Source organism: Suricata suricatta, chromosome 12 (assembly GCF_006229205.1).
Source record: "Suricata suricatta isolate VVHF042 chromosome 12, meerkat_22Aug2017_6uvM2_HiC, whole genome shotgun sequence".
Classification (NCBI taxonomy): Eukaryota; Metazoa; Chordata; class Mammalia; order Carnivora; family Herpestidae; genus Suricata; species Suricata suricatta.
In genome coordinates, this window is record NC_043711.1 from 9168624 (window position 1) to 9194281 (window position 25658).

Below are 25658 nucleotides of genomic sequence, written 5' to 3' on the forward strand. Positions count from 1 at the left end.
AGAGAGAGAGAGAGATCCCCTTCAGTATCCTGAAGTCCGCCCCGAAACACCCCCTCATCCTCCCATTTCACTTCTGAAAGCCCTAGGACCCGCCCCCATTCCTTTTGCCGTCGCTGCCCTTCAGCCCACAAGAACAAGGCTGCCCTCAGCACCCAAGATCCCAGCTCCGGACACTTCCTTCTCCTGCCCCGGGGTCCCTCTTTTCCCACCTCATCCCTCAGCCCCCCCATTCAATCTTCACGCCTCTTTCCAACTCCTACAAGCCGCCCCCTCTTGCGGGATACCCCAGGTCTCATCTCCTAGAGACTCCAGATCTCTGCCCCACACCCCCAGTAGAACCCCCCCCACACTGTTTTTACAGATCCCAGCCTCAAGATACTCCTTTCTGTGTCTGATCCGTGCGTGATCCGTGCCTCCAGAACCCACCTGTCTCCTGGGGGCCCCCCTCCTCCTCCAGATCCTTCCCTGGGGTCCTGCCCCCCTCCCTCAAGACCACCTCCCTCCTGGGGCTTGCCCAGCCCCTCCAGTGTATGGGTACCCTCCCACATTTTCCCTATTTCCCCAGTGCTCGCCCTCCCTCTGCCCCCATCCCCCCTTCATTCCCCGCAGCCATCCCAGTCCTTCCAGGGGTCGGCAGCAAGGGCGAGACCTGGGTCGCTGTACATGGGGACAGGTGCACCGGGAGCCCTACCTCTGTCATGATGCCCCAGGGCTGGGGCGGTTAGAGTTCCCTTATCCAGCCTCAGAGTGCGCCTCTGGGGAGTGGATATGTGGCCTGGATCGGATCAAGCCCTCTGCAGCCCCCTCAGGCTCTGTCCTCTGTCTGGCTTTGGTGGCAGGGGAGGGGGGGGGGGGAGTGTTCTTCTTTGCTCCCTGGCCTGTCCAGAGTTAGGAAGTCTGCAGGGACTGATGAGTCCGGGCCAAGTGTGGATGGGGCAGGCTCTGATTCACAGCCTGGAAAATCCCTCCTTAGTCATCTGCCAAACTGTCCCCAAGGCCTGAGCCAGCCACTGGCCTTCCCACTTCCCCCAGAAACCCAGGATCAGGAGCTCTGGGAGGTTGCCACCCCTCACAATCCTAAAACCATGTCTGGGTCTCCCACGTACCTGCCCTGGGCAGGCCTGGTGCTAGGAACACTCCTGCTCATGTAATCTTCTGCAGCCTCTGGGAGTTGGTGGTTCTCCCTCCCACTTTAGGAAACTGGAGCACAGAGAGGTTGAGAAACTTGCCCAAGGTCACTCAGCCCATGAGTAGCAAGCCCAGATGGGAGCATAGGCTCATTCAGCTTGGTTCACTGCCCAGAGCCCCCCAGGGGGTGGCGAGGACACCCCTCCTTTCCTGTGGGCCCTTTGGAACCTGAGGACAGAGCCTGTCCTGGGAGTTGGAGCTTGCCAGCTGTCAGATGGAACTCGTGACTTCACCTCACTTCTGGGCCTCAGAGTCTCCAGGCTGCAAAATGGGGTGATCACTAGTATCAGAGATGTTGCTAGGGAAATTATAGGAAATCACATACATAAAGCATTCAGCACAGGGTAGGCTGAGAATATGGAGACCTGATCACTATTCTTACAACTTTAGTCTCCCTTTCTCCTGCGCCTTCAAAGGCTGGGAGGTGGGTTTGCATTACAGCAGGACCCCGGGACCAGGCATCCAGGAGGGAAGTTGCAGAAAGTTCTGGAACACTAAGTACAGACTAGGAGTTATGTCAATGCAGTTACATATATAAATGCATATTTAACCTTCACGATACCCAGGAGGCCAGTGCTGTTAGCATCCCCGCCTCACAAGCACGGAGAGGCAAGGTGACTTGCCCAAAGTCATACTGCTCCTAAGTGGCAAAAGCCAGGGTCTGAGCCCGGGTTTCTAACCCACTGGCCTTTCCTGCAGGTTGAGGAGCGCTTCTCCCGGGTGCCAGAGCCGGTCCAGAAGCGCATCGTGTTCTGGTCGTTCCCACGCAGCGAACGGGAGATATGTATGTACTCATCGCTGGGCTACCAGCCCCCAGAGGGCGAGCACGATGCCCAGGTGCCCTTCACCCGCGGGCTGCACCTGCTGCAGAGTGGGGCCGTAGACCGAGTGCTGCAAGTGGGTGAGTGCCGGCCCCCACCCCTGCCAGGGAGGCCAGGAGGTTCCGAGAGCAGGTGTGGAGGAGGAGGAGGCTGGGCCAAGGCAAGGGGAGGCTCCAGATGTCTGGCTTTCGTGCCCCGGGAGGGTTATGCAAGAAATTGTGAGCTAAGGATCAGAGACCTGCCTAGACCTCAGGCAGCGGGCTTAGATGCGGCTGGGAGGAAGGATGGTGAACCAGAAAGCAGGGGAAGGGAAGCCCCAGAACTTAGGCAGCAGGGACCAGCGAAGGATTGGGGGCTGAGACTATTTCTCAATCCAGGGGGGGGTTGCCGCACTATGGGGATCGGAGTAGAAGTTGAGACAGGGTGATGAAAAGCCCTAGACCTCAGGCTTCGAGTCCAGTTGGGGTGGGTACGGGATTCTAAGCTAAAGGCAAAGGTGGTCCTAGAGTTATTGGCCGGGATGCTTCTGAGGCGGCCTTGAGGGGGGCAATTGGAAACCAGGAGAGGAAGTGTCAGACCTCAGGCTGAGGGACCCAATGATGCTTTGGGACCAAGGTTTCGAGCCAAAGGTAAGAATGATCCTAGACCTCAGGACACAGGGGCTTCGTGAGGGTTGGAGGCAAGGATCTAGAGCCAGAGGTGAGAAGGAGCCTTGGACCTCAGCAGACAGACTCGTCTGTTCCGATCAGAGGCCTATCGGCGGTCTCAGACCTAAGGCAACGAGGGAGCCTAGAGTAGAAGCTTGAGATCAGCTGTAAGGGGTGGTCTTAGACCTCAGGCAGTGGGGCTCAGGGGCGGACAAGTAGAGGGTGAGCCAGAAAGCAGGGAAGTCCATGCAGGAACACCGCGTCTCCTGACCCGAGGCAGGGGCTTGGCCAAGATGGTCCCTGTCAGCCTGATGGCCCCCTGCCTGGACACGGCCCAGCCCACCACAGGCCAGACCACCTCCAGCCGGTATGAGGAAGCTACTGTTTTGATGCCACCGTCTCTCTGCATGACGCAGCCAGGGCCAGCTGAGGCCTGAGCTGCCCAACCAGTTGGATAAGCCTGGCATCTGGGTTCCCCAGGGGCCAGGGAGGGGCAGGAGGTGAAGGGATGACCCAGCCCCTCGCCCCCAAGTGTCAGAGGGCCGTGGCATCTCCCCAGGAAGTTACAGGGTCCCTGGAGCCCAGCCATATCCACGGTAACCCAAGAGCTGAGAAAACCACCTTCGACACCATCATTATAATATTCTTCAGAACGAGATCAGGAGCCAGCCTTTATTTAGGACTTCCTGTATGCCTACAGTGAGTGTTCTAAGCACTTACCAAATATTAACTCGTTTCATCCTCATTACAAAGGCATGAGGAAGATGTCAGCATTCATTCCCATTTGACAGATGAGGAAGTGAGGCACAGAGAGGTTAAGTGGCTTGCGCTAGGTTTCGCCGCTGGGATGGGCGCCGCGGAGAGCACCCCTGCCTCCCGGGTGGCACAGCGGCAGCAGGGTTGGCTTTGGTCTTAGGGTTCCACCTGAGCGGAAACATCCGGGAGCCGGGGGGCCCCGGAGAGCCCGAGCGCCTCTACCACGTCTCCATCAGCTTTGACCGCTGCAAGATCACCTCTGTGAGCTGCGGCTGTGACAACCGGGACCTCTTCTACTGCGCCCACGTGGTGGCCCTGTCGCTCTACCGAATTCGGCACGCCCGCCAGGTGGAGCTGCGGCTGCCCATCTCCGAGACGCTGTCCCAGATGAACCGGGACCAGCTGCAGAAGTTTGTGCAGTACCTCATCAGCGCCCACCACACCGAGGTGCTGCCCACCGCCCAGCGCCTGGCTGATGAGATCCTCCTGCTGGGCTCCGAGATCAACCTGGTGCACGGTGAGGGCCCCGGGGGCCCTATGGGGGCGGCCCCAGCGCGCAGCCACCGAGGTGGCCTCGAGACAGGCATTTGCCATGGAATCCTAAGGTCCCCTCTATCCTTGAGTGGGGGTGGGGAGAGCGCCATGACTGAAGTCAGGGTCGCACACCAAGTTAAGAGCAGATCCTGGATCTGACCTGATCCCAGGCAGATGAATGAATGAATGGTTGGCAATCAACCGACAGGGAAATTCAGCCTTGGGTGGAGCGGGGCGGGGGGGTGGGGGGTGGGGTGCACCATGATCAAAGGAACAGGCCGAAGTGTGGGTAGGTGGAGGGCATGAAGGGTATGTGGACGCTGGTGGGTGCCAGGTGGGATACGGGTGGGAGACAAACCAGGAGGCGTCGTGAGCTTCAGGAGGGTTTGGAGCTCCAGGGGGCTGTGAGAGGATGGGATAGATGGACGGTAGGGAGATGGATGGATAACTTGGGATGGTGGTGGGTGGATGGATGGTGGGGTGTTGGGATGAGTAGAGGGAGAATTATGGAGGATGGTAGGTGAATGGGGAGTTGTGGTATTGACGCCCTTGTTGAGGGGATGGGCTTTGATTAGGATCAAGGTAGACCGATGGTGGTGGACACATGGAAGTTGCTGGAACACTGGAAACCCTGGCCTCACTTTCCCTCCGTCCCCGTAGGTGCCCCAGACCCCACAGCGGGCGCAGGCATCGAGGATGCCAACTGCTGGCACCTGGACGAGGATCAGATTCAGGAGCAGGTGAAGCAGCTGCTGTCCAACGGCGGCTACTACGGTGCCAGCCAGCAGCTGCGCTCCATGTTCTGCAAGGTGCTGCGCAGGCGCAGTGGCAGGGAAGCGGGACTGGACTGGGAGGGGCCGGCGCCCCGCCCCTTCCTCACCGCCCCGCCCTCGCTCCATCCCTACACAGGTGCGGGAGATGCTACGCATGCGGGACTCCAATGGGGCTCGCATGCTGATCCTCATGACTGAGCAGTTCCTGCAGGACCCGCGCCTGGCACTGTGGCGGCAGCAGGGCGCGGGCATGACCGACAAGTGCCGGCAGCTGTGGGATGAGCTGGGTAAGGCCTATCCCGAGGCGGCACGCTGGAACCTGGGGCTTCCCCACCCTCACATTAGGGAGAGGCCCCTGAATCCTTTCTCTGCCCATCAGCCCTTGGAGGCCCTGCACTGGGTGCCAGGGCTGCAGCAGAAAACCAAGATTAAAACCCTGCTCTCATAGACCTGACACTAAATCCTATAAAATCCTACAAACCCGTTTGCTCACACCTTTTCCGTAAAGGTGGCAGTCTGCGACTTTGGCTTTGTGGGCCATTGGCCTCTGTCACGGCTTCTCTGTTTGGCCCATCGTAGCGGAAAAGCAGCCACAGGCATATCACCAGATGGGCAGCATCCCAGTACGATTTTGTTTACAGACACTATGGATGTGAATTTCTTGTAAATTTCACAATTCCCAAAATCTTCTGATTTATTTTACCCCCACCATTTGAAAACTGACTTTAGGCCCATCGTAGCTTACAGGCCATTCATAGCAGGTGGCAGGTTCGATTTTATCCATGGGCAGTAGTTTGGTGACTCCTGTCAGCAGAGGTGATCAGCGCTATAGGGGAAAAAACAGTGAGGGGAGGAGTCTGGGCTCCAGCCTTGACTTCCATCCAGCTGTGTGACCCTGAGCAACCGCTTTCACCTCTCTTTACTGTAAAGTGAAGAGACTATCACTTGCAACCTCAGAGGCTGCACCAGTGCCCAGCACGCAGGAAGCACGCTGCAGGGGGGCGCTGCTGCTGTTGGCGTGAACACTGAGCCTCCCTCGGCCGGCGTTCACCGCCTGTCCCCCTGTCCTCCCCAGGGGCCCTGTGGGTGTGTGTCGTCCTGAGCCCCCACTGCAAACCAGAGGAGCGGGGGAGCTGGCTGCAGCTGCTTGCCAAGTGGGACAAGCTGGACGTGTGCCCACTGGAGGAGGGCAACTACTCTTTTGACGAGCCCAGCCTGCAGGCCACCGTGACCCTCAGCCGAGGTAGGAGAGGGGTCCCTGTCATCCCCACCCAAAAGCCTGTGGCCCTGCCTCCCCATCACGGTGCTCTGGGGGCGAGCAGAGGGGCCCCTAGCCCTTGCCAGCAGGAGGGAGGCAGTGCTCTGGCAGGGGCAGCAGGCGGCTTGAGGCACAGGAAGTAAAAGGCTTAAGACTATAGTTCTGAGCTGCGAGGGGTGGGGGGCAGACAGAAAAGGAAAAAGGTATTGAGAAGAGAGAGACAGGTAGAGAGAGGCACGATGGAGGGAGAGAGGGAGAAAAGGAGAAGGCGAGGAATGGGAATGGGGGCAGAGAGGGAGAGAGAATGAGGAATGGAGTGTAGGGAGGGGGCAGGACAGACAGAGAGGCCTGTGGACAATTAGTCAGCCTCCATCGTCCATTGGTCTTAAGGATAATAACAGCCCCTCCAACACACACATTCTTGAAAGGCTGCTGTAAGGGTTTGGGGGGAGGACACACACCCATCGCTATGCCCAGAGCCCAGTCCCAAGCTGGCACCCAGTCAGGGAAGCTGGCCTCAGCCCCGGGTGCCAGGGCCCCTTACCAGGCCACGTTGGGCGCCTTTCCCGCAGGCCGGGAGGAGGAGGAGGAGGAAGAGGAGGTGGTGGCTCCAGGTTCCCGCCACACGGTCTTCAGCCGCGCCCTGCAGGCCGGGTCACTGCACTGGAGCGACACCCACCTACAGAGAATCCTGGCCAGCGACTCCTACGGCCCCAGCCTCACAGGCACCCTGGGCAGTGAAAAGCCCACCTTTGACCCCCAGGGGCGCCCACTATGGCTGGGTGAGCCCTTCCCCACCGCCTGTGCCCGGGTGGACACCCTGCGTGCCCACGGATACCCCCGTCAGGCCCTGCGGCTGGCAGGGGCCATAGTCAATACACTGCGGCTGCAGCGGCGGCATCAGCTGGAAAGCTACAAGCAGCAGAAAAAAGGTGGGTGCCGTGCCGATCATACCACCCTGGGGCTCTAGACACAAACGCCCACCAATGGGCGCTGTGACAGCCCGACATCTGTGGGGACCGCTTGGGGTCCCGTCAGGAAAGCCAGACCAGCCTCAGGTGTCTTGAGCCAAAAAGAATTTAATACAGGGGATCCAGGCCTCACAAAACTCCCAGAAGGGCTGCAGGATTCAGTGTCAGGGATGCCACTGCTCAGGTTCAAGAGCCTGAACTTCAGAAGTACAGAGATTACAGCAAACTGCCGACATTGGGCTCAGCAGCCTGTGGCCCCCACTGTGGGCCGTGTCCAGGAGGACACTCAGAACCTTCCAGCAAACCCACATGTCTGTGCCTGGCAAACAAACACCTGCTCACTGAGGCTGCAGGAGAATAAGGGCCTCCTCCTGCCCCGGCCTCCATACCTCATGCAAAGGAGTCTGGGACTTGTAGTTTCTAAGCTTCCAGCTCCGGTGGCACAAGGAGGGTGCCAGCCCACGAGTCTTTTGGGAACATGGACCCAGTGTGGCCAGATTTTCCGATTTTTCGCGACAGGCCAGAAATCTGGATTGTGTGATGTGCAATTTATTGATTTTTTACGTTCATTTATTTGCAGGGCAGGGGCTGGGGGGGAAAGACTGAGTGGGGGACGGGGAGGAGCAGAGAGAGAGAGAATCCGAAGCAGGTTCCACGCTGACCCCAGCAGCGGGGCTCAAACTCACGACCAGTGAGATCATCATCATCACCTGAGCCAAATCCTTGGCTGCTTAACCAACTGAGCTACCCACATGCCCCAATTTACTGATTTTTAAACATGGGCAACAAATTCAAATTTGTATTAGGGAAAGGAAAAAAAAGCCACGCTGTATGGGCCAAAAAAGAACATGTTTGTGGGCTGGCTATGGGCGGGCAGGAGGGAGGCTTATCGGGAAATTGAACCCAGGGTATAATGGGAACCTGGGGGATCTGGGACCCCAGCAGAGTCCTGGCCTAGAGGCACCGAGAAAGCCCCCCCCCGCCCCCCCAGAACAGGTGAGAGCTCTATGCCTTAGGGACGTACTGCAATTTTCCAGGGCAAGGGGAACAGTGTTCCAGATAGAAGGAACAACATGGGCAGGGTCCCAGAGGCAGGAGCGAGCACGGCTCTGGGAGGAGATTGGGGGATGGGCTTTCGGATGGGGCGGGTGACTGCATGCGGCCCTGACAGCTGAGATGAAGAAAGATGGGAGGGACTAAGAGGAGGAGAATGGCGACGGTTAGGTGTTTTAAAAGCGCCCAGTTTTCATCTGGTGTCCTGGCAGGTCGGGCTGTGGGACAGGAGGCCGCCTTGGAGGTGAGGGCTCCTATAGAGCTTCTGGGGGTGGGCGGGCACTGGGAGGTCGGGCTAGGGGTTCAAGGACAGAACCCCCCCACACACACAATAGGCTTGTGGAGAGGCAGGCACTGAGCCCCCCATCCCGCCTGCAGAGCTGCTGCAGAAAGGCAACACCTGCATCACCAACACGGAAGGATGGGTGGGCCACCCCCTGGACCCTATCGGCTGCCTCTGCAGGGCACTCCTGGAGGCCTGTCGCTTGGAGGAGGAGACCCTCGCCCTTTACCCAGGTACCCGCACTGGGGCCTCCGGGAGGGGAAAGGGGCATCCCCCCACCCTCCCAGCAGAAGAGAAAGAGGGGCTGCACCCTTATCCTTGGTCACGTCTCTATCCTTGGCCACACCCCCGACCCCTTGGCCACACCCCCCAGCCGGTGCCAGCCACCAGTGGACTCCACTTCTCCTGAGGCCACCATAGACCTACCAATCTGCTGGTACAAAGTATCTGATCAGAGCTGGGAGCCGCTGAGGTCCCCCTAAATCTAACTCCCCAGTCCCCATGTTTGCAGTTAAGAGCCACTGAAGCCTGAAACCTGTTTCCCACAGACTCGGGCCCCGAGAAGCGGAAGGTGGCCTACCAGCACGTGCCGGTGCCCGGGAGCCCTGGTGAGTCCTACCTGGCGCTGGCCCTCGAGGTGGCCCTGCTGGGCCTGGGGCAGCAGCGGGCCCTGCCCGAGGGGCTGTACGCCCAGGACAAGGTGGTACGCAGTGAGGAGCAGCTGCTGGCCCTGCTGGAGGAAATGGAGCTGGACGAGCGGCTGGTGCAGGTGCTGCGCAGACAGGCGGGGCTGCTGCTGGAAGGTGAGGCCCCGTCCCCAGCCCGGGCCCTCTCCCAAAAGTGGGGTCCTGCCCGTGTCCCCCGAGTGGCGTGCTGCGGGAGCCCTGGCTCTTGACCCTACAGTTCCCTCCTAGCTTGACAGCACCTAAAAGGTGAGATCCAACCCTTGGCTCTGCTCCTGAGAAAGTTCTGGCAGCGTTCTGGCAGCCAGTAACGAGTGAGGGGTGAGGCTTCGCCCCCTTGGAGTTGAGAAGCCTGGTCCCTGATCCCCAGCTGGACTTGACCGGCTCTGCCGGTGTCCCTGCCTTGTGAGGCCCCACCCCTGAAGCAGGTGCAGCCCCATCTCGCATCTAAGGCCTGCCTCCTACCAAGGGGGTGGGGCAGGGTGGCCGAGGTCTCCTCTTTTAGGATTCTCCTGTGAACTTGTGTCTTGTGTCTCTGGCCCCACATCCCAATCTCCCGGGACCTCTTTAACCTCTAGCCCCTCCCACTATACCCCCAGCCCCTCCCACTACCCTGGGGCCAGCCCATCCCCTACTCAGAGCCTGGTGAGGGGTAGAGATAGCCCTCCCCTGGAGGCTGAGCTCTGCCTGCCCCCCCCCCCTCCCCGCAGCGGGTCCCTTCAGCGGCTTCGGAGAGGTGCTCTTCCGGGAGAGCGTGCCCATGCACACCTGTGCCCGCTACCTGTTCACCGCGCTACTGCCGCACGACCCCGACCTCGCCTACCGCCTGGCACTGCGAGCCATGAGGTAAGAACGGGCGGCTGAGGACTGGCCGGGGGTGGGGGGCTGCCGGCCGGGAGGGTGAGGGTGAGTGGCGCCCTTGGAGCCCCATCCTCCCGCCTGCACTCACAACCTGGTTAATTCAGTTTCCCCCATGCTGGCATCCCAGGCTGCCCGGTGCTTTGATGATTAAATCTGCGTGTGTATTACTAATTTGAATTTGAAAGATCGTCACATGGCACAGAATTCAGGGCCCTTTTCTAGACGTTTTTGTCCCAACCTACCCAAATCTCTCCAGTCGCAAGCCGTGTCACTACTTTCTTCTAATCTAACTCACAAGACTCATGATCTGGAAATTGAAAGTTGGGCTTCCTTTTATACCCGTGAGCCATCCTGTATCTCTTCCTTGCACCGTTTTAAAATTTTTTTAGAGCAAGTGCCAGCAGGGGAGCGGCAGAGGGAGGGAGAGAGAGAGAGAGAGAGAGAGAGAGAGAGAGAGAGAGAGAGAGGATCTCAAGTAGTCTCCATGCTCAGCACGGAGCCTGACGTGGGGTTCGATCTCACAACTGCGAGATCACAACCTGAGCCAAAATCCAGAGTTGGACTCTTAACCGGCTAAGCCACGTGGGCGCCCAGCAGAATTTTTAGGGGCCCTCTGCGCTAAACCATGCCCAAAAAATAAAGTGCATTGTCCCTAGTCTCAGATGATTCCATTTAGGGTGCATCTTTCCAGAATATCTGGAAAGCATCCTCTCTGAAGAGCTGTGCTATCTGAGCCAGGACCCAGCACATGAAGAGCCCGTGGGCCAGAGTTGGCCTGCTGCCTGTTAGCCATACGACCCAGGAGATAAGAATGGTCTTTACACCTTTAAGTGCCCTGTGACCCGTGAAAAAGATACAAAACTCAAATTTCAGCATCCAGCAATAAAGTTTTATTGGCACACAGTCACGCTCATTCAATTATGTATCGTCTGTGACTACTTTTTCATGGCAGCGGCAGAGTCGTTGAGACAGGGACCAAATGGCCCGCAAAACCGAATATACTGGCTGTCCAGGCTTGCGTAGAGAGATGGTACCGGTCCTTGGTCCAAATCCATGACCCACATTACCTCATGTAATCTTAACAACCAAGAGAAATGAGTATGTTGACCCCTGTTTTACACATAAACACACTTAAGGCGTGGCCACAGTCACATGTTGAGGAAACTTCGGTAATATTTGAACCCAGAGTAGTCTTGACTCCTATTCCATGCTATGGATCACATCTAAGAACTTAGAAGAACTTTCTTCATCTGTAGAGAGTGAGCTGCTTAACAGTATCCCCCGTGGGCACGTAAGCCCCCCTGAAACCTTTGTGCACTCAGCATTGTTCTGGCTGCCGGAGACGCAGCGGTGGGTAAAAGAGTCACAAATGCCCGCCTTCACGGAGCTGACGTTTTAGTGCGGGAGAGACAACCAAGAAATTCATAGGCAGGGGCGCCCTGGTGATTCAGTGGCTTAAGGGTCTGATTCTCAATTTTGACTTGGTCATGATCTCCCCATTTATGAGATCAGGCCCCCGTCACGCTCTGCCCTGACAGCATGAAGCCTGCTTAGGGATTCTCTCTCTCAAAATAAATAAATGAACTTAAAAAAAAAAAAAGAAATTAACAGGTAAACTACATTATGTGTCAGATGGTGACCTGTAGCATGGACATGGGCATGGAAGAAGTTGGCAGTGGGAATTTCCCTTGCGGGGGTGAGGGAAGAGCCCCCTGAAAAAAATATTTGAGCAAAGACTTGAGGGGAAGGGAGAAGCTGCCAAGATGTCTGGGGTAAAGTATTTCAGGCAGCGGGAGCAGCATGTGCAAAGGCCCTGAGGTCGGGCTGTGCTTCATTGTATTTAAGGGACGCTAAGGGGAACAGTAGCTGGAGCAGAGTGAGAAAGGGAAGGGGGTGACAGAAGGACTAACTGGGGGGGGGGGACTGCATCAGGGCGCAAATAATCTCACATTTTTATCAGCCCCAGCACATGAATAAAGTATCGTTTATTTAATCAACTGTGATGGGCGTCAGTAGTACTTCCGTAAACATCTTGCACACACAGTTGAGGCAGGAGGCCTCCCGGAGGACGGAGACTCCAGCCTCCTCTCACCACCCCCTGCCTGCTTCTCCCTTTCCGCCTCCCCACCCCCACCGCTGCCCAGGCTGCCTGTACTGGAGACAGCGGCGTTTCCCGCTGGAGAACCTCACCCCAGCCCGCTGGACTCCATCGTGAGCAACCACTTCCCCCGCTGGTTCATCCTTGGCCACCTGGAGACCCGCCAGTGCGAGCTGGCCTCTGCCATGCTCACAGCTGCCAAGGGTGAGGACCGTGGCCACCCCTGGCCCCCTGGCCCCCGTCCCCCTCTGCCTTCTCTTTCCTCCTTTCTGTCACTCCTTCCCTCCCCCTTTTACCCCTTCATCAGATTTCAGGGGTCCTTGAGCACTTCCTAGATGGCCCAGGCAGCCCCTAGGGGGCCAGGGACGCCACAGGGTACGCCACCGACCCAAATCCCACGCCCCGTGATGTTACGTTCCAGTGGGGCAGGCAGACCCCGCGCAAGGTGAAACTGTTATGTTAGGCAGTGAGAGGGTAGGAAGTGGCATGGAGGGGCTAACACTTAAGCCAAGAGGGCTGAGCCACGGCCGATCTCTGCTGTCCGAGTCCCCTGGGGCCTCATGACAAAACCACAGACGGGAACGGGAGGGGCACGCTCAGACAACAGACGTTTATTTTCTCACGGCTCTGCGGGCTGCAGCTCCAAGATCAGGGTAGTAGCCTGATGGGCTCCCAGTGGCTGCAGACAGTCTCTCCGTGGCTGCAGACGGCCACCTTGCTGTGTGTCTTTCCCGGGCAGAGAAAGACTCCCATTTCTTCCTCTTCTCAGGAGGACCCTAATCACAGCTCGGGGCCCTACCCTCGGGCCCCAATACCTCCTGAAGTCCCCCGTGTCCAGATGCCATTGTCCTGTGGTCAGGGCTTCAGCATGAATTTGGGGGTGGGGTGCAGTGCAGGCCAGGAGAGCATTCCAGACAGGGAACAGCCAGTGTGGGGGCTCTGAGGCTGAACTGCGCCTGGTGTGTGTGAGGAACAGAGGAAGCATGGCTGGAAGTGGAGTGACAGAATTGTAGGGTCTGGGCCAGTGATTTTAACAGCCCTAAAAGCTCACATTTGTATAGCTCTTGCCCTGTAAGTATGGGCTCCCCATGGCCCCTTGAGGTGGGTAGCATTGGGTTAATTTAATCCATTTTACAGATGGGGCAGCCAATGCACAGAAAAAGGTAGAGTGAGGTGCTCGGCACCACACGGCTAGTGAACAGCAAGGCAGGGATTTGGACCCTGGTGCTCTGGGTCCAGGACTCATGCCCTTGACAATTAGAGGTCCTTTGGTGGCTTTGTCTCCCGGGGTGAGGGAGTACCAAGTGTGGACCCCGCCAGGTGCTTCTCCCTCCTCACATGTGCGCGCCCTAGGGGAGGAAGCGGTGTGAACAGGGTCAGGGGCAGTGGCAGGTTCTGGGGCCAGGTGTGCTGATCCTGCCCTCCTCCCCTCGCCCCCAGGAGACCCCAAGTGGCTGCATGCGGTACTGGGCTCCATCCAACAGAACATCCACTCGCCCGCCCTGCTCTTCAAGCTGGCCCAGGATGCCTGCAAGACGGCCACCCCTGCCAGCGCGCCTCCGGACACCACGCTGCTGGGCATCGCGCTGGAACTGGGCCTGCAGGTGGGCGGGGGGCGGGGGATCTGCCTGAAGACCCGCCTGAGTGAGCGGCATCTCTGGGGCCAGGGCCACGAGGGGTAGCCTCTGGGAATGGGGGAATGCAGTCACCAGTGGAGAGGGGGCGGGCTTATGAGTGAGGGCCTCAGTGGCAGTCTGAAGTCCACCTCTGGGGGTATGGCTAAGGACGAGGATTCGGGTCCCTCTCTGGCCGGTGGGCCACAGAAAGCAGCAGAGCCTAGGGCACTGGTCTGGGGGTGGGGCCTGGGGCTGGTGTGCCCGCAGCTAGGGACCCTGGGTGGGCGTGGCTGACGCTGAGAGCAGAGCCAATAAGGAGCTTGCTTGGGGGCGGGCCCCTCAGGGAGGCGGCCTGGAAGGAAGGTCAGCGCTGAGGGGCGGGGCCTGGGGGAGGGTCCTGAAGGTGGGGGACCGCCTGGAGGAAAGTTTGAGGCAGCGCCTGCGAGTTGGGGCCGTCCCCAGGGGCCCATCCCCAGGGGCCGGGCTTGGGCAGGACTGTCCTGCCAGGGCAAGTCAGAGGCCAGCAAGGGTACAGCCTGGAGGTGAGGAGTCAACAGCAGGGTGTGGGACCCGGAGGGGGCGGGGCTCAGTGCGGACTAAGTAAAATAGGACAATAGGGAACAGTTGAGGGCAGGCTTTCAGGATGGGGTGGGACCTTCCCAGGTAGAACTGGCAAGCAGGGGGCCTGCAGAAGGCGGAACTAGCCCGAACAACCTCCTGTCGGGGATATGTGGGAGGTGAGACAAGGGAGGGGCACCTTAGAGAGGTGACCCACTATTTAGGAGCTTGCAGAAGGCAGAGACCCGGGGAGGGGACCTGGAGGAGAGGCAAGCAGCGAAGGTGGGGCGTGTAGAGCAGGTGCTTTGGAGCTACACAAGCATGCAGCTTTCTAGAGAGAAGGGGCAGGTTGGTTGGTTGTCTGGGGTAGGCTCCACGGGGTCTCAGAATAACAGCCATCAATAGCAATAACGGTAATGGCTGGCGTCGGGCTGAGCGCTTTGAAGCAACCAGTTCCGAGCAGGAATTTTTACCTCAATGGTTGCACTTAACTCACAGCCCTATGAGGCAGATACTGTTTTTAATCCCCATTTTATTTTTTTTAATGTTTTTATTTAATTTTTGAGAGAGAGCGTGTGTGTGAGCAGGGGAGGGGCAAAGAGAGAATCTAAAACAGGCTCCAGGCTCTGAGCTCTCAGCACAGAACCCCACGAGGGGCTTGAACCCATGAACGTAAAGATCCTGACCTGAGCTGAAGCCCGATGCTTAACCCACTGAGCCACCCAGCCGCCCCTCTCATCCCCATTTTATAGACGAGGAAAGTAAGGCCCCAGGAGGCAAGGCCTCATGTCCAGATTGTGTGGCTCACTGATTCAGCCTTTAACTTCTGAGTCTCCTGGGTGCCTCCCATCCCTGACCCCCTTCTCCGGTCCCTCCCACGCCGCAGGTGATGCGCATGACCCTGAACACCATGACCTGGAGGCGGAGGGAGATGGTGCGGTGGCTGGTCAGCTGTGCCACAGAGATTGGTGAGAGACCCCGGGAGAACCCGCCGCCCTTCCCCCTGTGGCAGCCGGCAGGCATGAGAGAGAAGCGAGCCTTTGGCCTCTCTCCGGCCGAGTGAGCTCAGGGCCAGGCTGGCGAGACGGGGGCTGTGGGGGAACAGAGCTGGACAGAGGTCTGGAGGCTGGGCAGGCTAAAGTGGCATGGAGAACGGACAGGGGCCGGCCCCAAAGCATAACCCTGCATACTGTCTTCCCCCCGCAGCCCGGCTGCCCCCTGCCCCTTTGGAAAGGTGGGGTGCGGTTCCTGGCAGGCTTGGTGTAGCGGCACCAGGGTGTGTTGTGTCTTCTGCCCCCCACCCCTCCCCGGGGTGGTGGCAGTGGCGGGCGCCGTCAGGGCAGATTCCCCGCCCTTCTTCCCGGCCAGCTTTGCCCTCTTGCCTCCCCCCAGGCCCCCAAGCCCTGATGAACATCATGCAGAACTGGTACTCCTTGTTCACGCCAGTGGAGGCCGCCACCATCGTGGCGGTGACCGGCACCACGCATGCCACGCTATCGCGGCTGCAGCTGGACGCGCCGCGGCGCGAGGAGCTCTGGGCCTGCGCGCGCACCCTGGCCCTGCAGTGCGCCATGAAGGACCCGCAGAACTGCTCCCTGCCCGCCCTCACCCTGTGCGAGAAGAACCACGCGGCCTTCGAGGCGGCCTACCAGATCGTGCTGGACGCAGCGGCCGGCGGCCTGGGCCACGCCCACCTCTTCACGGTGGCCCGCTACATGGAGCACCGCGGCCTCCCCCTGCGCGCCTACAAGCTGGCCACGCTGGCCCTGGCGCAGCTCAGCATCGCCTTCAACCAGGACAGCCACCCCGCCGTCAACGACGTGCTCTGGGCCTGCTCGCTCAGCCACTCGCTGGGCCGCCACGAGCTCTCTGCCATCGTGCCGCTCATCATCCGCAGCATCCACTGCGCCCCCATGCTCTCCGACATCCTGCGCCGCTGGACCCTCTCGGCGCCCGGCCTGGGGCCCCTGGGGGCCCGCAGGGCGGCCAAGCCCCTGGGCGCAGACCGGGCGCCGCTCTGCCAGCTGCTGGACGCCGCGGTGGCGGCCTACATCGCCACCAGCCACTCGCGCCTCACCCACATCAGCCCGCGGCACTACGGGGACTTCATCGAGTTCCTGGGCCAGGCCCGCGAAACCTTCCTGCTGGCGCCCGACGGGCACCTGCAGTTCGCCCAGTTCTTGGAGAACCTCAAACAGACCTACAAGGGCAAGAAGAAGCTGATGCTGTTGGTGCGGGAGCGCTTTGGCTGAGGGGCGGCGGCGGGCGGGGGTCCTCCCTCACCCCTGCCTCCGCGGCACCCGCTCTCCATCCGGGACCTCCACACTGGAGGCCCGTGTGGCATTTCAGTATTATGTCAGGGAAGGAGCCCTGCTGGAGCTAGGTGACCCTGCCTACCATCCCCCGTAGCCCTGCTGGGGGAGAGGGGGTGACTTCCTGCCATGTGCGTGCCTAAGAGTGTGCAAGCGAGCGTGCGAGATGCAAGGATCAGAAGCCATACCGCCACCCAGAGGCCTGGAAGGGGGTGTGTGCTTGGGCAGCTGGTATTATCCCGCCTTGGGCACCCCAAAAGCAATAGGCAAGCTGTCCCTTCCCAAACGGCGGTCTGGCTTAGACTGGGGGGTGGCGGGTGGGGGTGGAGCTTCGAAGCAGGACTTTCCAGAAACTGGCTCTTAAAAGTCAGTGCCGCAGACCCTCCGCTCCCCACTCTGGGTGGCCAGGGAACTTGTGTTAGGGCATCTGACTCTCCTTTTGTACCTTCCCCTCACTGCCTCAGGGGCCCGTTCTGCAGCCCACTGTCCCCTCCAGGCGGCTCGGCTGGCTGGGACCAACGGCTCATCGCCACGAAGGATTTGAAGAGGCCTCAGGCCTCGGCCACATACCTCACCCCCTCCGGCCAGGACTCCCGTCCCGAGGATGCCAGGGTCCCAGGGCAGGCTCGCGGAGTCCCTACTGCCCCTCCCCCTCCCTGCTAGTCACTGGATACAACTCAGGAACTGAGCCAGGCTCCAGCTCTCCTCCAAACCTGGGGGGTGGGGGGGAGAGAAGCATAGGAGACCCAGGGACTCTCCCCCTACCTTGCCCCCCAGATCCGGAAAGGAGACGGGTCGGCATCCTGGCATTTCTGACTCTGACTATGACTGTCTCCTCCTGTGTCCCTGCTCCCAACCCCCCCTTCATCTTACTCTTTCCCTTTCCCTGTTTCCCTTCATTTAGCCTTTTTACTTGTGTCTCTGGATCTCAGCTGCTGTCTCTCTTGGGTCTCCCTTTCCCTACCTTGGCCCAGGGAGGAGGAAGAGGAGGGAGAGTGTCCTATGCCAATCACCCCTTCTGTCTTTTCTCCTCTTGTAACTAAGGACAAAATCCTGTCATTTTGTAACTTTTTTTCTATTTATTGAACCGTATATTGTATTTCCTTTTTCCTTTTTTTTTTTTTAAATATTGAACACAGCTTTTGAGACTGAGGTGTGTCCCCTCCCCCCGCTACACACACCCTCCCCCTCCCCTGCACCAGGGCCACCTGATCCCTGGACAGAACATCTCTAGCCTTGGCTGCTCCCGGCACAGCTTCAAGCGAGGGGTGGAATGGGAGTGACCGCTAGCTTCCTCCGGTGGCACTAGTGTAGACTAGTAGACGGGGCTGAGAGCTCACCGGGAGCAAGCCCCAAGAGGAGTACTTTATACCTCCTCGTATACCTGTCACCTGTCACAGTGGCCCTACCAGTCGGGAGGAATATCATTCCCGAGAATAGTGGGGCTCCAAAGTTTAAGGAAAGGGTACCCATTTTAGGAAGAGGCATAGTTTGATTCAGTACCGTGCTGAAGCCACGGACTGTGCCCACCACGGGTAGCAGGGCCCTTGAACTGCTGGGAATGGCCACTAGGGGGTGCCCTGCCTCCAGACACCAATGTTGGAGGTACTTGTCTCCAAATTGCCGGGGGGGGGGGGGGGGGGGGGGGGGGGGGGGGGGGGGGGGGGGGGGGGAACGGGACGGGACGACGCCTGTCTGGTTCTGGGTGCACCCGGGTAGGGAAGACACAAGACAGGAATCCCGGGCTTCGACTCGGCCTTCGTGGGCGGGTTCTGGTGTTGGCAGAAAATGCGGGTGGGTGTGGTCAGTGAGGGGCGCGGTCCGGGCGTGTCTGGATTCCTGCTCCGCGGAGGAGGCTTTCCAGTCCCCAAATAGAGTGAGCTGTCTGGGGGGCCAAAAAGAAAGCCCCCAGTTGCCTTCTTTCCCTAGTTCCCTGGGAAGCAGGACTTTCCTGCCTTTAGAGTGTGACGGATGGATGAACAAAAAGTGTGTCTGGGTCTCTGTCAGTGCTGGGGGCAAGTGAGGACAGGCTTCGAGGAGAGGCGTGGTACAGAGCGGTGCTGGGTGGGGCTGGCCGTTAGAGGGCACCAAGACCGTGCGCAGCTGTGGGCGGGGCATCGGCAGCGCTGGGCACGGCGATTGGCTCGTGGCACCGCCCTCCGGCCGAGAGGACCAATTGGAGACGGACCCATCTCCTGCCCCGCCTCCCCCGTTCCCGCAGGTATGTGCCGACTGACCTCGGCTGGCCTGCGTGCTCTTTTGCGCCGCCTAGAGGCGTAATGGAGAGTAGAGGGGCAGTCTCCGGGTGCTCCGACTTACTTCATTTACTTCACCCGTATAGTCTCAGCTGCCTACAAATACCTTCCTTGGACTTGGGGCCCTTCTTGTACCCCTCAGTTCTCAAAGCCATCCAAACATGTCCCCCTTGGGCCCAGTGGTTCCCTCGTAACACATGCACACCTCAAACACGAGCTTCCTGCCAGCATTCTCTGATACCAGCACGCCAAGTCTAACCTCCAGGCCTGAATTCTCCCTTACAAATCCACCCCCCCCATATCACTAGCTCAAGACCCTCGGTCCCAGCCATCTCTGAATGCCCAGCGTTTCCCTCGGGGTCACTGCCACCTGAAGTTGGGTTCAATCAGCCCTGGGCTTGGGACACTCCTTCTATGACCCCATCTAGATCCTTCCTAGAACAGCTTTCCTGGCCATTGCATCCGCCCTCCCTCAGAGTCCCCCCTCCTGATCCTAGGACATCCCTCAAGGTCACCTTTCCAGCTTTCTCTGCCCCATGTGACTACACTGTGACCTTCCTCAGAACTAGTGGAACAGGCGTGGGGATCCTGTGAACTCAGGAGCTCGGTGCTGGGACAGTAAATTGAAGCCCATCAATCCTTCCCCCCCAGAAAGCCGTAACTCTGGCGACAGGAGGAGGGGAGTAAATCACAAACTACCAGACCTTCAGGAATAAGGAGGCAGCTTTTATTTAGACAATAGCAATACACAGCACAGACCCTGCCCCAAGCTTATGCCTGCCCCTACCTCAGTGTGAAGGGGTGCCCCGGGCCAGCCCCGACGGCCTAAAAGGCTTCTCTCTGCTCACCCGCTCTCACTCCAAAAAAAGCCCATCCCATCTGATACTGGACAGACTCTCAGGTCTGAACAGGCCCACTGTGTCCTTTCCAGGCCCAAAGGGACCTTGCTCCCTGTGCCACGTGCTCCGAGAGTGTCACAGCTCTCCCCACCCCCACCCCCCCAAGTTAGGACTCAGAGAGAAGAGGCCAGGCACAGTCAGGCCAGCCTGGTTCCGGAAGCCGGAGTTGGCATTTAACGGTCAGGGGGCCCAGGGCGGCTTCCTCTTGGGTAACTGACTGCTGGGAAGGTACAGGCCTGGGAGAGAAAAGGCCAAGGCTCCAGGCTGGGAGGGACACTGGAGGGATGGGGTCCCAAATGGCTTCCCTTTTTAACGGGGGGGGGGGGGGCGGCCTACCCACCTGCCCATTCTCCCTAGGAGTCTGTTCCAGCCCCAGCCAGAAGGAGGACTGTGCAGGGGGCGGGATCCCCAAGCACAGAGTTGGGGGAGGGGGCCTAAAGCAGATGGCTAGGTCCACCCACCCCATTCCAGGCTACATTTCCCCCTCCCCAGAGTCCCTCCTCCTGACATGGGTCCGGGGTCTGGGTCTCAGTCCTCAGTTTTACCCCCAGGCATCAGCCCGCACTGGCTCCGAGGGGACTCGACTCCTGTTCCTGCTGAACTGAGCCAGTCTGCACAAATGAACTGTGTTTCAGCTCAGTAGGCACGGGAGGCAGAGCCCAGGGAGGCCCGCACAGTGCGGACAGACGGACAGGCGCAGGCGCAGCGGGGCCAGAGGAGGCGGGGTCCCGGGGGGCGGAACTTAGCCACTGTGAACACGCCTGGGTGTGCACTGCTCACAGCAGCTAAGCCCTGCTCCCCAGGCCAGGCGCAGGCGGCAGGGGCCTCTTGGCTGCCCATCCCCGTGCCCGTCCCCGGGCAGTGTCCTCAGCAGTGAAGGCGGTGGCGGCAGCCCCAGAGGCAGGGCTCAGGGTCGGTTGGAAATCCCTGGCAATGTGATTTGTGACAGGCAGCAAATCCCATCCCCAGGAACCCCAGCCGGCCATGGCACAGGGGTAGGGGGGGCGCCAGGGGGGCAGCGGTTGGCACCTGGGTGGGGGAGAGAGAGAGAGAGAGAGAGAGCAAAGGAGGTCATGAGATTTGAAGATATCTGTGCTCTGGGTCCCCGCTGAGGCCTGGTAGGGGAGCCTTCTCCCCACGCAGGGGCAGCAGCTGATGGGAATGCTGGGCCACCAGGCTGGACGCCCCCACCACAGCCCCAGAGACGTAGCGATGCTCTGAGGACCCCTCTGGGCCAAGGAGGCTGCAGGACCTTCCAGACCCAGATCCCCCCTCCACTCCCCCACTAAGCCCTGGGCAGGCTAAACGGGGCCATGAGGAGAGGAAGTCGAAGGGGTGGCGGGCAGGCGGGTGAGGAAGTGATCTCACCCCAGCTGGCGCCACTTCCTAGAAGCCTGAAGGGCAGGAGGAAACCGCCAGGGCTGCCCCCCTCCCATGGCCCCGTCTCCTCCGTGGCCAGGCCTTAGCCTGCTCCCCATCAGAGTAGATGCCGGCAGCAGGCACCGCAGGCACGCACATCCCCAGAGCACTGGCCACAGCCTCAAGGTGCAAATCTCCACTCCCAGTTTCCCAAGCGCCCCCCAAGCCTCAGTTTCCCCATCTGTAAAACAGCCAAGGGCCTCAACCTCATGGCGCTGGGAGGTTTCACCCAGAGTGCGTGTCATTTGCAAGCCCCCAGCACCAGGACCGCCGTACGGACTTTTCAGTGATGCTGCAGAATGGGACACTGGCCTCCCTTCTTTACTACTTAAGAATTTCAAGACGCTGACAGCGGAGCAGTCCTCCAAGCTCAGGCCCTTCTGAGCAGCAGATTCCCTGTGAACCGCTGGATCCCGGGCCCATGAAGCCAGCCTGTGCTTAGTAAACGCAGCTCTACTTAAAGATGAGAGCCCTCTGGCCAGGAGACCCCGACTCTGGAGCCCAGTTTGTGCAGCTCCGAACCCTGGTTCTGTAGCGTCCTGGCTGGGCGACTCCTAGAAAGTCACTCAACCTCTCTGGGCCTCCCTTTCCCCATCGGCAAAGCAGAGATGATGCCGTGGAAAGGAAGGATGGGGCTAGCCTGGTACCATCAGGCAGAAACAGAAAAGACAGTGGCAGTGAAAACTCCAAACACTGGTGGGACCCCAGCACCAGATCTGGTGGCGCCCGTCACTGGGAGACAGGTGTTTAGAGATGTCCTGCTCTGTTCCCCGACCCCCCCCCACACACATGCGCGCACGCGCACACACACAGTGGCTACCCGCTTTCCCATCAGGCCCCAGCCCTGTCCCCTCAGGATCTGGGGGCACCAACCGGGAGCAGACAAGGGCCTGCAGGGCGGCTGGCCTCCCTGGGCCGCCTCCGGAAGTGAGACAGCACATTCGTGTCCCAGGGACGAGAACGGGAAGGGCGGCCATTTGGCCAGGCCCATTTCCTGTGGGGTTTCCCCTGCACAGAGCCCCGGGCCGGGGCCAAGGCCACTCCCCATCCCCAAAGGCACAAAAGGCCTAGGTCTCTCGAGGATGGGGCGCTGCCACGCAGGTGCCCAGGAGCCGAGACCCCTATTACCAAAGGTGTGCCTCTCAGGCTCATGGGAGACGGTGTCCAGGGAGGGCCAAATTCTTGGCAGCTGGAGGCGTGGGGGGAGGACGGGCCCCTGGGCCGGAGGAGCACAGCAGGCCCCAAGCCACACCGATGTATATGTACGTAGGCCTGAGTATGTTCTTGCAGACAGGGCGTGGAGGCATGAGACCCAAGCAGGCAGGCTTACTGCCACCACCCCCTCGCCGTGCTCCAAGAATGAATCAGGGGCAGCTTCCGCCGGGGGCGCCACCACCACCACCGCCGCCGCCGCCGCCGCCCCCAAGCCTGGTCCCCAAATACTTTCCACCCTCTCGGAGCAGCTGGGATCGGAAAATACCGAGGGCTGCAGGCCCCGCCCTGCCCGCCACCGCCCGCCCTCCCAGCCTGTCACTAACGCTTTGCCTAATGGGCCTAGACTCTCCGCAGAGGCTCCCTGGGCCGGGCCCAGAGCCAGCCGCCAACCTGGGCTGCCCAGCCAAGTGCCGCCTGACCACCAGCCCCCCATCCATTACCCTGATCCCAACACAGTGATCGAAACAGCCGTCCCGAGGGGCCACGCTCAAAGGCCGGCACCTGGGTGGAGGCAGACAGGGCAGGGGCAAGTGGGTGGGCCCCCCACTGCCCACCCAGGGCCGGCAGGGAGGGGGCAGGCCCAGGAAGGGGTGAGTAAGTGAGGACTGAATCACTTGTTATAAATAGGGGAACCGTGCAAGTCACATCCCAGCCCCCACTGCGCCCAGCCACGCCACGCCACACTCCAACCCCTGCCTTAAACGTCAATCCCCCTAGGATCAGTCATGGAATTCCGAGGGGTCCCCCAACATCCACACGCGAGCCCTTAACTGAGGGGCACACCCTACTTCCAGGTTCACCTTTTGCCTTGTCCCCATAAGTCCACATTGTAGTCCCGGCCTGCCTTTTGCGGAGGGAGTGGGGGGCGTTGGCCTCAAGGCGAGTCACTGGCTTGTCCTCCTTCCTCAGCACCCCCAAAATCCCCAGGCCCAAGGCTGAGAGACCCCCAGGATCCTCAAGGCATTCTAAGGGCGTGGGTGACCACAGTCCTGGATGGCGATGCCAGACCCAGGCCAGGGGAAGGCCGAGGGTCTTCAAGTCTCAGAAGTCAGCTTCCCAGGCACTCCCTACCCAGGCCCCCCATCCCAGACCACCCAGGCCTGCTCTGCCCAGGGCCACAGCTCAGTGACCACACCCAGGGTGGCGCCAGCTCCAGCACCCTGGGGCAAGGCGCCGCTGGAATATGACTCAGCCGTGCCCAGCATGGCGGCGTCCTTCTCTGCCCAAGGATTCCCACACGCCTACGCCTGCTGCCCTCTGTGTAGGACCTCTCCAGGTGACCAGCCTTTTCTGACACCTCTCCTTGTCCACCCAGGACACCTGATGGCGGGAGGGAGGGGTAGGGAGAGGTGGCCAGAGTGCCCCGAAAGAGATCCAAAGGCAAGGGCCTGTGATAAGGAGGGGAAGTGCATTCTCTTCCGCTTGCTTTCCGATGCTCCCCATTTACAGATGGAGAAACCGAGGCCCAGAGGAATTCAGAGCCGAGCCCAAGGTCATGCAGCAAATCTAAAAGAAAAGCAAGGTCTGCTCCTGGCAGAAAGTGTATCCAAAGTGAAAAGGGCAGGCCAGACAGCCCAGTGAGGGGCAGGAAGGTGCCTTCTTGAGACCACCCAGGGTCCCCAGCAGTATTCTTCACCGCAGACAGAGCCCCGCCACTCAGCTTCCCAAGGTGAAGGGCACACTCTAAAAAATCGCCTTAAGGTATATCCAAGCGCCACCTGGGCCCATAGGAAGCAGGTCACCCCACTTACACCCGCTCCGACCACGAGGCCAGTTACCCTGGGACTGCAATAGGGACGGGGGGCTGCCCAGCACGTCTGGCCTCCACTTACAACGGGCAGGGGTGGGTACAGGGTCCCCGGGAGGACCCCTGGAGCATCCGCCTCTGAGATTTCTCTCCAGCGAGCAAGGGTCTGCAGAGACTTGGAGACCGGGCCAGCACAGACAGGCCCGACCCCCCCTGGACACACCCTGTCACGCATGTGCTCCGCGTGCCAGCGCTGGGCCAGCCCGACAGCTATTTTAGGGCCCCCTCTGGGCCCACAGATGGGGCCTGCCAGTAGGGGTCTTGAAGGAGCTCCCAGAGGACATCCTGCAAGGGCAGAGGGCAACGGGTGCCCTTCTGGGAGCTAGGACGGAGCTGGCACCAGGCCCCGGGGCCCGTGCCTTCCCAGGACCGCAGCGTGTGAACACACACGCATGGGCCAGCCCGGGCAGGGTGCGTGGGCGAGCGGGCAGGGTGTGTCCCACATCACCTCGCCTCTGAGCCCGGGCACCTGTTGGGTACTGCCCTCCAGCTCCGGCTGGCACGGAAAGAGCTGCCAGAGGACAGCCTCCATGCCAGGGGTCCCACACCCCCAGCCTCACCCTCACACAGCACTCATCATCATGAGCGGGCAGCTGGCGAGGGCCGGGGGTCGGAAGGAGGCGGGTGACAGAGAGCCAGCTGCACCTTCAAGGAATTCGGGAGGCCGCTGGGCCTGGCTAGGCCTGGCAGGGCTGAATAGGCAAGTCAGTGGAGGGCTGGGGGCTCTGGTCCAGTGCAGGGGGCAGAGGTCAGTGTGGGGCTAGAATACAAGGTTCAGGATTTAGTCGGAGCCCTTCCACCCCCCTTGCAGCCCAAGGGCAAGCGGCTGCACGGAAGCGGGGGCACGGGACTAGAATTCCCTCCAGGAATCTCCCACACCTGGCCCCCTTCCTGAGCAACCTTGAATGAGGTCCTCTCTCTTGGGCCAGGAGGAGCCAAGAGGGAGGGGAGGGGACCCCAATCGCCACCAAGCCGGGGCTACCCTTTGGGGCCCCAACGCCATCTATGCTCAATGGAAGGGCTTGCCTCCACTCATTGGTTGACATGTCAAGACCTTGAACCACCGTGACACCTCCCCATCCATGGAACTCGGGGAGACCCCCTCCCACTCCTCCAGCCCTATTCCCACCAAAGCCCAGAGAGGCACCCCGCTCCCGTGTGTATTCATCCCTCCCCACCCCACCCGGGCATGTGCCCTCCCCTTTCCCACCCTGCCGCCGAGCTGACCCCCAGCCCACCTGGCCCTGCCCCAGTGTCTATAGGACCCGTCCTCCCCACCAAGCTCTCAAGGGTCTCCGGTGGGGGGAGTGGCCAGGGGTCTCCAGTGGGCTCCTGGGGAGGGGGGTAAACGTTGGGCTGCCCTTCCCCCGCTCCGTAGGGGGCGCCCCGGGACTCTGCCGCCGCCACTGCCGCCGCCGCCAGATGCACGATCCCCGCTGCCCCCACCCTCACAGCCACCGGCGGCGGGGCAGCGCCCAACCCCCTTCCGAGCGCTGGGGACCCGCCGGGCGCACCCCCACTCCGCCCACGAGTCCGGCGCAGAAAAGTTGCCGCCGTCGCCGCCGCCTCCCTCCCGGTACCCTCCCCGACTCACCCGCGGGGGAGGGGAGCCGGCGCTCGGGGCTCCAGCCGCCGCCCCGGACCCGGCGGC

The 25658-nt window shown here is 60.4% G+C and overlaps 1 protein-coding gene and 1 long non-coding RNA gene across 2 annotated transcripts in view; one reads left to right on the forward strand and one right to left on the reverse strand.

The window, feature by feature from the left end:
* Positions 1 to 17511, forward strand: part of ZSWIM4 (zinc finger SWIM-type containing 4) — a 17848-nt gene extending 337 nt beyond the window's left edge. The window contains exons 2-14 of the mRNA XM_029917803.1: positions 1847 to 2089; positions 3573 to 3929; positions 4607 to 4755; positions 4856 to 5006; positions 5795 to 5962; positions 6550 to 6909; positions 8380 to 8517; positions 8833 to 9087; positions 9678 to 9813; positions 11973 to 12130; positions 13367 to 13530; positions 14987 to 15068; positions 15493 to 17511. Of these exons, the coding sequence (XP_029773663.1) occupies positions 1847 to 2089; positions 3573 to 3929; positions 4607 to 4755; positions 4856 to 5006; positions 5795 to 5962; positions 6550 to 6909; positions 8380 to 8517; positions 8833 to 9087; positions 9678 to 9813; positions 11973 to 12130; positions 13367 to 13530; positions 14987 to 15068; positions 15493 to 16352 (3221 nt within the window). The 3' untranslated portion in view covers positions 16353 to 17511. The remainder of the gene's footprint in view (positions 1 to 1846; positions 2090 to 3572; positions 3930 to 4606; positions 4756 to 4855; positions 5007 to 5794; positions 5963 to 6549; positions 6910 to 8379; positions 8518 to 8832; positions 9088 to 9677; positions 9814 to 11972; positions 12131 to 13366; positions 13531 to 14986; positions 15069 to 15492) is intronic.
* A 1861-nt stretch (positions 17512 to 19372) lies between these two features.
* Positions 19373 to 25158, reverse strand: LOC115275032. The gene is made up of 2 exons (XR_003901376.1): positions 24568 to 25158; positions 19373 to 20595 (listed from the first exon to the last, which is right to left on the reverse strand). It is a non-coding gene; the product is annotated as an uncharacterized LOC115275032 (long non-coding RNA).
* Positions 25159 to 25658: the final 500 nt, after the last annotated feature.